Consider the following 13396-nt stretch of genomic DNA (forward strand, 5'->3'; position numbering starts at 1 on the left):
CAACTACAACTTGCCACATGGGCTAGTTGTGCACAAAGTAGTGACACTAGAATTTTCCGTAAAAAAAACGAGACAAGCTAAACCTCGTAGTCAAATTAAAAATTTGAAGAAGAAATTTGATGATTATTAGAAGTGATTGGAATCAGATCAGCAACCAAATTGTTAAAAAAAAAAAAAAAAAAAAAAAAAGAAGGCTTATCTCACTCTCAATCCTAACAAAACCGAGTGTTTCTTTCTAATATAAATAATAAGAAAATAAGATTCCATCAAAAAATAAAAAGGACACTTGTTTAACGTGGCTATATCTATATTTTTCGTATACATATACATAAGATAAAATTTAGCTACAAAATTAGTTGTAACCTAAGGCTACAATTTCACTTAATAAAATAAATATTATTTCATATTTTGAAAATTTTACCGTTGAATTGCATGTTTTTTACACTCTTAATACACATGTTAAATTTTGTATTAATCGGATATTATTTGTCCATATATATATATATATATATATATAATAAAAAGCTCTAATTCTTTCTAAGATTTGATCATAAAACCTACCTCAACCTCACTGCCACAATCAAGGACAGTGACATGTAATCCTAACATAAAATTGGGCACCATAGGCCTCAATTTGCTGTAAGCTAAAACCTCATCATGCAACTTATGATTTGAGAACTACAAATAATGTCAGTATTTACCAACAAAACAACACTTTGAATTGATAGAATTTCACTAACAATGTGGCACACCTGTAAAATCATCTCCTGTGTCAAATAAGAGAAACTATAAATATACAATGTTTTCACATTTGCATCTAAGAGACCAGAATAATCTATGATTACTTGGTAAGAAAAAATTCTTTAACATAATCACCTACATTAACAGACTAAACAAAAAAAATACAGGACATCCAAATTGCATCTAATTCAGATTACAAAGCTGAAATGACAAAACTGCATGAATGAGACAGGAAAATAAAATCTTTTTTTTTTTTTTTGATAAGAAAATCTTATAGCAGCCATGGACCAAAGGCTTAGACAGACTATTAATCTAAGTACATTGCATGGATGTACAACAGCTCAATCGTAGGATGGAGCCAGGCATTCATCAACCATATCCACAAGATTTGGATTTTCAAGTGCTGCTGCCACCCGTTCTTTATCATTTAGTTGTTTGTTAACTGCATATACGAAGAGGGAAAAAAACCCTACATGAATGTCATTTCGTAGTGTCATAATTTCTACAACATATTGAGTGAGCATACAAGAAAATGCTAACATATTTTAGCAACATCAATAACAATAGTCCTAGATTCTATTCTTATGGTTTTTTTTTTTTTTTTGCCTTGATTTTCCCCCAAAATTTTTAGGTTTAAGCATTTTAAAACACCACGATTTATAACCCTGCTCTCAAACTCCTCTTCTTCATAACAAATCTACAAATTAGCAGAGAAAGTCTTCCAAGGACCATGGAACTTTGGATCACTAAAGGTTCAAACATATCTATATTGTATGGACCCCCTTGGCCCTAACGTGGGTCAGCCCTTGGTGGTTATAGAAGTAATTGTCTTTATAGTCAGTCCACTTATACTTCAATAAGTGTTTAAAGTATTAATTATCATGTGTGTTTTAATACGGTGGGTTTAGTTTTCATCAAAAAACAGTTTTCCATGTGGAAAATAAATGTGTCTATTTGTTGCTTATATGAAATGATCATCTTCATTCTATGATGGTTCTTGACTACCCAACAGTGATGATTTAACCAATCCAGCCTCTCTGTCACAAAATGAAGGTCTACACAATGGAGACCTTTTAAAATAGAAAAATGTTAATGAATGCCCTAAGGGAATTTGTTAGTGAACCATTTTAAGAATGTTTTTATGGGAAAAGAAAAAAAAGCAATCAATGTCTTGATAGCTTTTTCTATTTCCAATAAAAGTGGTGTCAAAACTTTCCTAAAATGGTTTGTTAACAAATTGCCTTAAGAGCACCCGTTAACATGACTTAAAATATTGGACAATTTGACTATAGAGTATAGTTTTAACTTAACAAGTATTGCTCTTTAAAGAGCTAAAAAATAGAAAGATGTAATTGATCCTGCAAATATGAGGTAACAACCAACTTTGCAATAAGTTCATCTCAGCAAACAATAAGTTTTTGGTTGTTTTGTAGTTTATATTTAATTTCTTTTGTGTAAGAATTAGAATTTCAAGAGATTTTGCTTTTAAGTGTACAAGTATACAGATAAGTCACTTCTAAAAGATTGTTTAATTTTTTAAACTTTTTTTTTTTCAGAAGTTATTCATGGTCAATTGATGATACCGTTGTTCTTTCTAGAAGAGTAGTAATACAAAAATGTTTTGTTACCATAGAGCGGGGAGCATATATTATTGCCAAACCCATCCTCCCTAATAAGTAGATAAGAGACTCCCAATTTATATGGTCATAAGCTTTTTCAATGTCCAATTTGCATATCACTCCTGGGATTTTGCTCCTCACACACACACGGCAGTCTACACAGTCATTAGCAATGAGAACTGAATCCAGAATCTGTCTACCACCCACAAAAGCATTCTAAGACTCAAAAATAAGCATATCTAAAACATAATAGAATGAAGATGATCGGCCTGAAATCTCTAAACCATCGAGTAAGTCCTTGTTTCCAAGTCTATGAAATGCTATATAATGAGCAGGCATACAAGTGAACTTCAATAGCAATATTGGTATATTGCGTCTTTAAATTATATGATATTGACATTAAGGGCCTGCGCAATAGACTAGTATTTCTTTATAGGTAAGGATTTAAAAAAGCACTTCAAGAGAGTAGACATGACTGGGATTTAGATAAGCTGAATAGCATGTTAGCTTGGCAAACGTGACTCTACATACCATGCATTAACTTGATAAGTAATAGATCCATAATCTAAGAACCACATGTAGATAATCATGCACATGCTAGCTAGAGAGAGAGAGAGTGATTACCTGCAGACTCGGATGCATGAGATCCAGGGGCAACCCTAATATCAACCTAAACAAAAATTTAGAAAGAGTTGTAATGAGGTAAATCTTACATGTAGCACAAGAGATTCCAAGCCCAGTTCAAATTTCATATAAACAAAAAAAAAAAGTAACAAAGACACGGTTTACATAAATTATGTTCCAAATTCCAATATAAACCATCAAGTGGCATCAGTGTATCACTAAATGATAATTGTGGGTAAATGCTCACCTGAGGGTATACAAGTCAAACAACAACACCTGTAGGACCCACAGTCTATGAGTGGAGTGAGCTCATGAGATATCGCCTCATGTGTTACACATCATAGTCCTTGAACTTATCTCACTCCATGTATGTTTTAAGACATTGGTCCTCATATCATTTAAATCTATAACATCTAACATTAATTACATACATGTATCCAAAAATAGTAAAACAAAATCTTAGTTAGACACACTTGTGGCTTTGATGGGAGAAAGAAGTGTCATTTAAGCTAGAGCTTATTGGAAAAATATCAGGCATTTTGCAGTTAAATGTGCAAAGCTAACAAGCTTGCAGACTGTCCATTGTTTAAAGCTAACACTGCAGATCTTACACTGTTTCTAAGGTGATTTTTACACTATGCATGCATTTGTTATCCATATATTTCTACTTAGAAAGAGCCATCAACCCATTCATCAAGGATAAAAGACCAACAAAAATTTTTTTTTTTTTTTTTTTGATAGGTAAGAAAAATTTATTGAAAAAAGACTACTTCATGCAGAAAAAAACAAAGCAGCCAAAGAGAACAAAAAGAAAGAAAAAAGGAAAATAACAAAACTATGTATAAGAAAGAAGAGAGTCTATAAACATCAGGAGGGAATCACTAGTTGTGAGTCCCCAAGCCCAAGACTGGTCAAATAAAGAGAAGGCAAAAGAGGCAAGAAGCTGATTTGCCACTCTCCACATCTTCAAACATGCGGTTATTGCGTTCCCTCCAAATACACAACATTAAAAACAACCTTTGGCCCAAACATAGGCAAAGTCTATCAATCTTATGCATTAATCAGCTTATTTAGAGCAGTGTACAAACCTGTCAAACTCTTACCCCCCCCCCCCCCCCCCCCCCTTTCTCCCCACACCCAAATAAAAAACATTTGGCCCAAAGGAAGCATACAAGTATAAAATCTCTAATGTACTGATTCTCTATTACTGGTCTGTGATTTGTTAAACTGAATGCTGGTTCTACATGTTCATGCAAAATAACTTAAGGAATTTTAAAAATGAAAATGCAGGTATGAAGTCCTAATATTCCAAAATACATTCACTTGTCTGATAAATGAATAATTTGTCAACAAAGTTCACAATAAGGAAATAAGGTCGATACCTTGTAACGAGAGGGTAAGCTCCTCAAAAGTTTTACTCGCAAGCAAAGACCAATAATTGTTGCCATACTACAATGTTCAACTGTGGGAGTAAATGTGATCCTGAAGCAAAGCACCCTTTTTATTAGAATGAGGAGAAAAGAACACAATCAACAAAGAATGCATTATAGGATCAAGAATAAGTTAGAGAGAATATTGTCACTACCTAACATAACTTTGTTGGTCATCTACTTCGATTGCATCTTCTGTTATTACTTTGAGCTCCTCCAAAGAGTATGGATGCTCTGGGTCTTTTATATCTCTTACATGATTTAAGAATGTTAAGGAGAAAAGAAGAAGAAGAAGGAATAACTACCCACACATAATTAGATGCAAAATGAACTTGTACATTCTCTTCCATATCATAACCAGAAATGAGTGATCAACTTCAGAAAGCATCTTAGGAACTACGATGTTCAAAAGAAAATGGAATATAAACATATTTATTTTAAGTTCAGCATATATTAATTCAGAACTTAAATTTTAACTTAAGATGTCAAGCATCCAATAATAACATGTTTAGCTGATGCTGAAACCATATTTTATTTACTTGTTAAGTATCAGCTTACATACACACATCTATATGGCTGTAAACCTAAAGATGATTGTATGAAAAACGAAAAAAAAAAAGACACATGGAACTAAAATCAAGTATTATTTGTTTGCACCAACATGCATGAGTGTGGGCGTGCATGTATGTGAGAGAGTCAAAAACCAAGTATTATTTCTTTCATTTCATTTCCATGTCAAAAGTAGAGGAACTAATTCCCAAAGTAAGCTCAAAACAACTCAAAAAGCAAAAAAAAAAAAAAAATTGTGTCCATCCAATCCCAATTCCCTAAACACAACTTTTGATATTCCTCTATAATAAGTACTTTTAAAAGTACATAGACCATACCAAAATAATTGAAGAGAAAGGATATCAAAAACTTCTTGTTGGTCAATGGGTTCAACAACATACTCTTCCACAGCAGTTGGCACGCTTCGTGCTCGACGCTCTTTCTTCTCATACACAATTGGGTTTGCATTTATTAATTCAGAAACCATTTTCCCACTACTCTGATTAACAATAACCTTTAATCAACTTCTCATTTACAGAGCATTACAAAAAATGTAAACTATAAATTCATGATCAGAAATCAATTTCAATATTATATTATCGACACTTTACTTAATTAAATACACTCCCTTTTAGTTACATATTCTAGGAGTACGCTAATGAATCATGAAAAATGTAAATTTACCAAGCCAAACATATAATTTATTAATTTCAGTAGTCACACTCAATCACATAATGTATTAAAAACCTTTTTACCAAGCCAAATAAATACCAATAGTATCACATGCATGCATACATAATATTCATGAAAGTAACTGAGTTGCTAACATAAATGTTCATGAACTCAGCAAGAGTCCTAAAACAGAACACTGTGTCCCTTCCAGTATAATCCTCAATTTATCATCTTTTACTTTTTATATCTTATTTGATCCCACTGTGGATATCACAGTGGTTCATGTTACTTCAAACCTATACAATAGGCACAACATTTGTTTTTGATAAAGTAGGAAACCTTTCTAAAGAAGACCCCTTTGGACTCGCCTCTAACTAGTAAAACCTATGGGCAACTGACCCCACCTGCTAAAATCAATTAGCAGGTAATCGAGAGGCATTTTCTCTTGATGGGCTTAGTAGACAAAATGATCAAATTTTCTAGGAAAGAGAACAACCTACACATTCAATTCAACCTAAAAATCAAACAAACTATTTTTATTTTGATAAGTAATAAACGTTAATAAAAAAAAAATCTCAAAGTACACCATGTACACAAGTTGTGTACACAGACACAATGACATTAAAACAAAAAGAACAAGTATCAATAGAAAGGAGGAAGAAAAGATATCATCCAATCATACAGCTAACTTAACAACAAAGACTTCAACATATCCGGAGCAACCTCATTGTATTGAAGGTCAACTATTCCTTTCTTGCCAAGGGTCCACATATGGCAAAGCAAAAGAGATTAAATCTTGTCTATCCTTCAATCCTCTAAAAATAGTGTTAATAACCTCTTAGCATCTGAATTTCCAAATTTGAGCTTCTAAGAATATTAAAGAGAGGTAAACAACAACCTCTACTCATAGATAAGAGCAATATATCCATAGAACAATATTATTGAGTAAATCATTTTGTCATTAAGACCTAAACACAAAATAAAAAGTGGCATACCAACAATAAGATAGTATAAACACACACACACACAAAACAAATATTTTTTCTTGTTACGGGTATGAAACTCCTAAATAGAAACCATTAAAATAAAGTTAAGCACCTTTTTCCCCCCTGAAATAGAGGGCAAAGGGGCAGCCAGACATGGAGAACAACAGAAGCCATTAGAATCAAGGTGAACATTATAGAAACTTAAGTCTTCACTAATGTAGTACAATGTTATTTCTTTACAGACACAAGTAAGAATCAAAGTGCTAATCAGCCCAATAATATGGGATTGGGCACCGAGATACAATAATTGAAAGTTACCGGTTCAAATGTTGTATTAAGGAACAAGACGACTAGTTCTTGTTGTACAAATGTTTGAAGAAGTCAGAGGAGAGCCTTCCCCTAGCCAGACATGAAACTCATTTACTCTACCAGCCCAGTCTGCCACTATTACATTTTGTTACAAGCATAGTTGACAGACCCTCCCATTACAACAGCAAATTTTATTTTTTATTATTATGCTTTTTTATATTATTTATTTGGTGGTGGGGGAGAATTATGGTAAAGCAATCATGGGTATTGAAATTTTGTTTCGGAAATTCCAAATCAACTTTCGAAACAAAGTTAACAAACAACACCCAAATCTCCTATCATCAAAATAATAAAAATAAAAACCCAAATCAATTAATAGCATTAGGGATTACTAACAATGAATAGAACTAAAGACAAATCATGCGTTGATAGTCAAAAGAAACTTTACTAATCTGCATATTAGTAGTAAAATCAACTTCGTGTGAGAGAAAGAGAAAGAGAAACCTATTTCAAATATCGTTGCCGGCCGATACTGTTTCTTCTTTGGGTTTTGTTTAGCTGCCCTGGGTTCTTGACCTTGTGGTTGATTAGTAAGAGAAGAAGCTAATACAGAAGAAGCCCAATTCTGGGTTCTTTAGATAAACCGAATCGGAAGCGTGATAAAGAGAAAGAAGCGTGATAGAGAGAATTCTGTTTTTGAGTTTTTTTTTTAACTTATATATAGAACTTGTTTGACCGGTAGCCAGTATTCACTCTAATGGTTTAGATTTAAATGGGCAGGTTCGGTTGATGCTCTGTTTGGATGCTGAGAAAAATCCAGAGCAGCGAAATAAACTCAATAAATTTTTAGAGATCTCACCGTCTTTTGTGTTCGTGCTCAACATCCTTTACACCGACAACGAACAATTTCAATCACAAAAAAAAATAAAATAAAAAATACGAATCACAGAGAAATCAGATTTTGCAGAATCAGATTTTCTTTTTCTCTCAGTTTTCTTTGCAACCAAACAGAGGCTAACTCGTATATACCAACATACATATACATAGATAGATAAAACAGAGAGTAGAGAGAGAGAGATTACGGCGAGGAAAGGATCTTCGGGAGCGCGAACGAGGTGAGCGAAGACGGAATCAGCTCCAATTCAAAACTAATCACTTATTGCAGTTTCATTTCAAGTATCTTTCTAAACTAAAAACTAACACGGGTCTAAGAAAGCATGAAAGATTTTGAAATCCAAACAGAGCTACCTTAAAAATAGCATAATTAACAGTAAATGCGTTGCCAAACAGGGACCGAAGCAATTGGAGCATATTTTCTCACCTACCAAATGGCTCCCGCGAAGATTTTCCGTGAAAATTTGAGATCTGAGAAAATTAGTTTCAGAATCAAAAAGGGGAAGTGTTGAGAAAAGGGTTTGGGAAGAGAGGCAAGGTGTGCTCTCTTTGTCCAAATTCTTTGTGTCTCTCTAATTTTTCTTCCACTCCTTGGGTTTTTTCTTTATTTTTTTGGTTGGGTTAAATGGGTTAATTGAATGGGTTACTAATTAATCTAGTCGCTAACTCGTGCGATGCACGAGAAAACTATTGATAACTTCCCCAATATGAAAAAAAAAAAAAAAAAAATCAAGATCTGGTATAAATTATATATCAAACCAATAAAATCTATCACTTACAAAGTAATAAAATCTATCACATACAATGAGATATCGTGATAACCAAGAGTTTGAGATAATATTTAGAAAATATATAACTAATATAAGTACACTCCAATACAATTAATTACGCAAATATAGTTAATTCCATACTCATTCAATCAAATATCTTTCATAAATTATATTAATCATTCTTGATATTCAAGATGTATCTAAATTCTAATATTGTCAGTAAACAAAGATGCTAGACCTCAATGGGATTGAAAAGGAAATATAATGCCAATTTACACAATTGCTGAAATAAATTGCACAGAAGAGTCGAACAAAAGTTGTAAATTTTCACTTATAAAAGTTACAACTTAAGAGGAAAAATAAAATACTAAGACCAAAAGTGAAACTCTAACACCAATAATGTTGTATAGTCTCAACCTTCATATGAATAAAATGATATTGTTAGGAAGCAAAGACAAATAAATGTACCAAATTTTGAGTAAAGATTGCTTTAGACATCTGGCTTAAATAGTAGAACTATTTTTTTAAAAAAAAAATTGCTTTGGACACTTGTAAGCCAATAAACAAAACAAACCCTCATTACACAAATTTGGAAAGAATAGATGTTGAAATATATGAACGTAAAAAAGAAGAAAAGGTACCAATTGAATGGCAAAAAAGAGCATTAATCGAGTAAAAATATAAATTGATCATATATATGAAAAAGAAAAGGGTGAGACATTAAATTCAAGCTAAAGATGAGCTACTAATAACATATTTAATAATTTAAATTCAAATTCAAATCTATAAAGATGTATTTCATGACTCTAGCCAACCTTTTCTTTACATACCAACAATAAAAAAAAATAAAACAAAGTTATAAATCAAAGTTTACAATTGTTTTATGTGTTAGTTTTTTTATTATAAATTATTATTGTTTCTTGATTACACCTAGCATCATTGTATATGAACGCTAAAATACAAATATATTCGTAACAGATTAATGGTGAAATATGTCTAGTATTCCATAGCAAAAGTGATTCTCATCAGGATTTGAAATCATGAAAAACAAATAAACTAACAAAAAAAATATTCAAAAGATTTTATTTCCTTTTCAAATTAGTGGTGGAGGGAAAAATAAAACTACAGCTCCCCAATCTTTAATCTCTCTCTCTATATATCTTCATTAAGGCATTCCCTTAAAAAAAATCATCAACATTGCTAATCAATGCAATAAACCCCAAAATGCAAGAGAGTAGGGAAAACCGATTAAAAAAAAGTATTAAAAAAAACGTAAGGGTCAAAAAATTTTATCACCTTCAGCCTTGCAATAAGGTTGCTCTCTAAGAAGCTTGGCTCACTCCATAATGGTTTGCAACCACCTACAAATCAAAAAATCTCAAATTAAATTGCTGAAATTTTTTTTAGCTTTTCCGGTTTAGAGTTTTGTTTTTCTCTTTCTAAACGTAGGATTACAACTTATAAGTCGAATAAAAGGTGGCTGTGAGTAAACAAACTTCCCAAAGAAGCCCCATGGCTTATCTTTTCTTCTCGCTGACTTCCTCTTCCTTACGTGGCTTTCTAAGATAATTCCCACTCTGGTGAGATTCCCTTATGGATTTTTTGATATATTTTGAAATTTCAAAGATGAAAGACATACTAGATCAAGTTAAACTCAAGCCTTAACAAACCACAATTTAGACGCAAACACAATCCATTTGCAACTTAAAGCCAAGTCTCAGATGGTACTGACTATAGAAGCAAAGTGTAAAGATAGAGACCGGAGTAGAGAAGGAAGAAATTGAACCACAAATAGTCTAGGGTTTTTAGTTTTTAGGTTTCTTGCGTATGGTCTTGTAGACAGGTTTTACTGCGTATGGTCTTGTAGTAGGGTTTTATATAGAGTAGTTTTGTTTAAAAAAATAATAAATATATAAGATATAAAACCTAAAATAAAAAGAAAATTAAAATAGTGGTGACGTGAAAAATTGTGGGAGCTTCAAAGGCTTTAGTTTTATATATATATATATAGATGGGTTGGGTTGGTAATAGATAATTTATTTATATATAAACGGGTCATAAATGGATAATTACACACCCAACCCATTTATGACCCAACCCGCCCATTTGACACCCCTAGGTGGAATGACCCACTTGATGTATTAAACCGTATCTAGGAAGTGTCATATATATAGTCTAGTTAAAATTTGAAAAAGAGAATCCAATATTTATTTTTCAAAATTTAAAAATGAACTGAACCCATAGCATAGGTATACAAGGATGCCACTTGCCTTACTCACAGTTACCATATATCTTAATCCTCAACCAAAATCAGCCACGTGTACGGCCATTATGAAGCTGCTAGGGACAGACAGTTCCGTCCAAAACCATACCACCCATTCTCTCTCCTCTTTCTCTTTTTTTTTTTTTTTTTTGGTTTCCCACAGTGTTTTTTAAGGCTTTCAACCAGAAACTAATCACTGTTCGTATCGAGTGGGCCCACGAAGGGGTAAAGCACTAGCCCAAGAAATTATTTTCAAAGTGCAGGTAGCAGGACTCGAACTAGGGAGTACACCTAGTTGAGCACAGTACAAGTACTTTGAGACCAAGAGCCCAACCAACTCGGCCAACCCCCTGGGTTAAAATAAAATACTGTTATTTTAATTGTGGTGCCTTTTATGAAGTTGTATCTATTTCAGCCAGCACCTCTATGATTTAGGGGGAAGCCCAAATACTTTCCTAAACATGAAGTTTCAGCAATGTTTAGCAGCCCACAAATATCATCTCTAATGTTTGAAGGGACATTAGGCGAGAAATAGATGCGGGATTTTTCAACACTAATGAATTGACCAAATTCCTTGCAAAATTTGCTTAACACCTTCTTTATAGAATCAACTCCTGCCTTATTGGCTTTGGCAAAAAGCATGAGGTCATCCTCGAAGAAAATGTGTGAGATGCCCAAGTTTTGCTTTGAGGCTTTCAGCGGTGCCCATTCTTCTTTTCTACAACTTTCATTAATGAGGAACCCAAGGTATTCCATACACAGAATAAACAAGTACGACGAAAGGGGGTCACCTTGACGTATTCCTCTCGTGGGCTTAAAGGGGGTAAGCTTACCTCCATTGAGAAGGATAGAGATAGATGTTGAAGAAACACAGCTCATAATGAGCTTAATCAACTCCTCCGGGAACTGAAATGCTTTAAGGACCTTGTGAATGAATGACCACTCGAGGCGATCATAAGCCTTGACAAGATCAACCTTGATAGCCATAAAGCCCGCTTTACCCTTCTTTTTGTCAAGAGAATGAATAAGCTCTTGAGCAACAATAACATTGTCCAACCCTCTTCTGCCTGGCACAAAAGCAATCTGATTGGGAGAGATTAACTTATCCAAGAGAGGTCTAATGCGGCCAACAATGATTTTTGTGACAACTTTATAGATGGAATTACATAGACTAATGGGTCTAAAATTGTTTAGGCTTTCCGGGTTAGGGCATTTCGGAACAAGGGAGATTAAAGTTTCATTCAAAAAATCAAGTATCACCCTTGAGTCAAAAATGCTTGAAACTTCTTTACAAACCGAATCTTTAACATTATTCCAAAAATATTGGAAAAACCCCGCATGCAAGCCATCAAGCCCAAGAGCTTTAAAAGGCTTCAAAGCCCAAAGGCCCTGCCTAATTTCTTCATCCAAAACAAGGGCATCCAAAGTGGCTCGCTCTTCTTCAGTGAAGGTGCAGCAGCAAAACTCCTGTATCTTAGAAGCCCAGGAAGAGGCTAAACATTCTGTTTGGAAGATCTCTTTAAACCCCGAGAGGATAAGGTTCTCAACCCCTTCATCATTGGTTATCCACTCACCAACAGAATTTTTTAAACTCCGAATCTTATTCCTATGCCTCCTGACCAAAGTAGAAACATGAAAGAAGGAGGTATTTGAGTCACCAAAAGCAGCCCAATTAAGCCGGGATTCTAAGGCCCAATATTATTGTTCTTGTCGCAAAATTAGGTTGTATTCTTCAATGAGGTTCCTTTCCAATTGGATCAGAAACTAACTTGGGCCATTGGACAGAGCTTTTTGGGCCCCATTAAACCTGGCTAGAACTCTTTTCTTACGAGCAAACACATTCCCAAAGACCGTTATGTTCCATATTTTAGCTTTGTCCACAAAATTCTCAATAGTCGTGTGAAGATTAGGACTAGACTCCCAGGCTTTCCTAACAATGTTAGGAAACTCAGGGTGGTGAATCCACATCGTGTGGAATCTAAATGGTTTATCAGCTGTAGTAGGGGGGGGGGGGTCTAGATAATTCAAAGAGAACATGGCAGTGATCATAAAACACCCTAGGCAAATGAGTCACCGAGGCTTCAGGGAAAAGAATTCTCCAAGTAGGATTTACAAAACATCTATTAATGCGCTCGAGAATAAGGTCAAACACTTGTCTACCATTTGTCCAAGTGCACTTCGGTCCCAAAAAACCAAGGTCCAAAAAATTGCAATCATCCAAACAGGATTTAAATTCTAATGCTCTATTAGATCGATCTGCCTACCCCCCATTTTGTCATTTCCGCACAAAATATCATTAAAGTCACCCAACAGAAGCCTGGGAAGGGTGTGCAACAAAGCTACTTGAGATAGATTTTCCCATAAAATTTTTATTTCAGCTAAACGAGGACTAGCATAGATAGAAGAAATAAGCCAAGTAAGGTCAGAATTACATACCTTAATAGTTGCATGAATCTCTTGTTCAGTGGCAACCAGCACAATCACTTCCACCTCCTCTTTTTTCCAAAGTAACCAAAGTCCCCCCGCGTAACCAATGGTT

The 13396-nt window shown here is 34.0% G+C and overlaps 1 protein-coding gene across 13 annotated transcripts; it reads right to left on the reverse strand.

Annotated features, from left to right (window-relative positions):
- Window positions 1–679: 679 nt before the first annotated feature.
- On the reverse strand, window positions 680–8430 carry LOC126721494 (protein AE7-like). Of its 13 annotated transcripts, none has more exons than XM_050424538.1 (8): window positions 8252–8430; window positions 8013–8114; window positions 5325–5457; window positions 4570–4673; window positions 4367–4466; window positions 2985–3030; window positions 2370–2515; window positions 1036–1183 (listed from the first exon to the last, which is right to left on the reverse strand). In XM_050424538.1, the coding sequence occupies exons 3-8, from the start codon at window positions 5448–5450 to the stop codon at window positions 1169–1171; spliced, it is 537 nt and encodes a 178-aa protein (XP_050280495.1). In that variant the 5' UTR covers window positions 5451–5457; window positions 8013–8114; window positions 8252–8430; the 3' UTR covers window positions 1036–1168. The 13 variants fall into 13 exon arrangements, with proteins under 13 accessions (XP_050280497.1, XP_050280499.1, XP_050280498.1 ...); XM_050424537.1 differs by having other exon boundaries at window positions 5325–5462; XM_050424535.1 differs by having other exon boundaries at window positions 8013–8119.
- Window positions 8431–13396: the final 4966 nt, after the last annotated feature.

This window comes from Quercus robur, chromosome 4 (genome assembly GCF_932294415.1).
Source record: "Quercus robur chromosome 4, dhQueRobu3.1, whole genome shotgun sequence".
NCBI lineage: Eukaryota > Viridiplantae > Streptophyta > Magnoliopsida > Fagales > Fagaceae > Quercus > Quercus robur.

What these genes read in the sequence shown, in the direction of transcription:
- LOC126721494 (XM_050424538.1), bottom strand. Translation starts at nt 5,450, where the DNA reads ATGGTTTCTGAATTAATAAATGCAAACCCAATTGTGTATGAGAAGAAA. An exon ending in ACCAACAAGAAGTTTTTGAT is followed by an intron (nt 4,674 to 5,324) that starts ATCCTTTCTCTT and finishes ACATTCTTAAAT; the next exon opens with CATGTAAGAGATATAAAAGA. An exon ending in GACCAACAAAGTTATGTTAG is followed by an intron (nt 4,467 to 4,569) that starts GTAGTGACAATA and finishes GCTTTGCTTCAG; the next exon opens with GATCACATTTACTCCCACAG.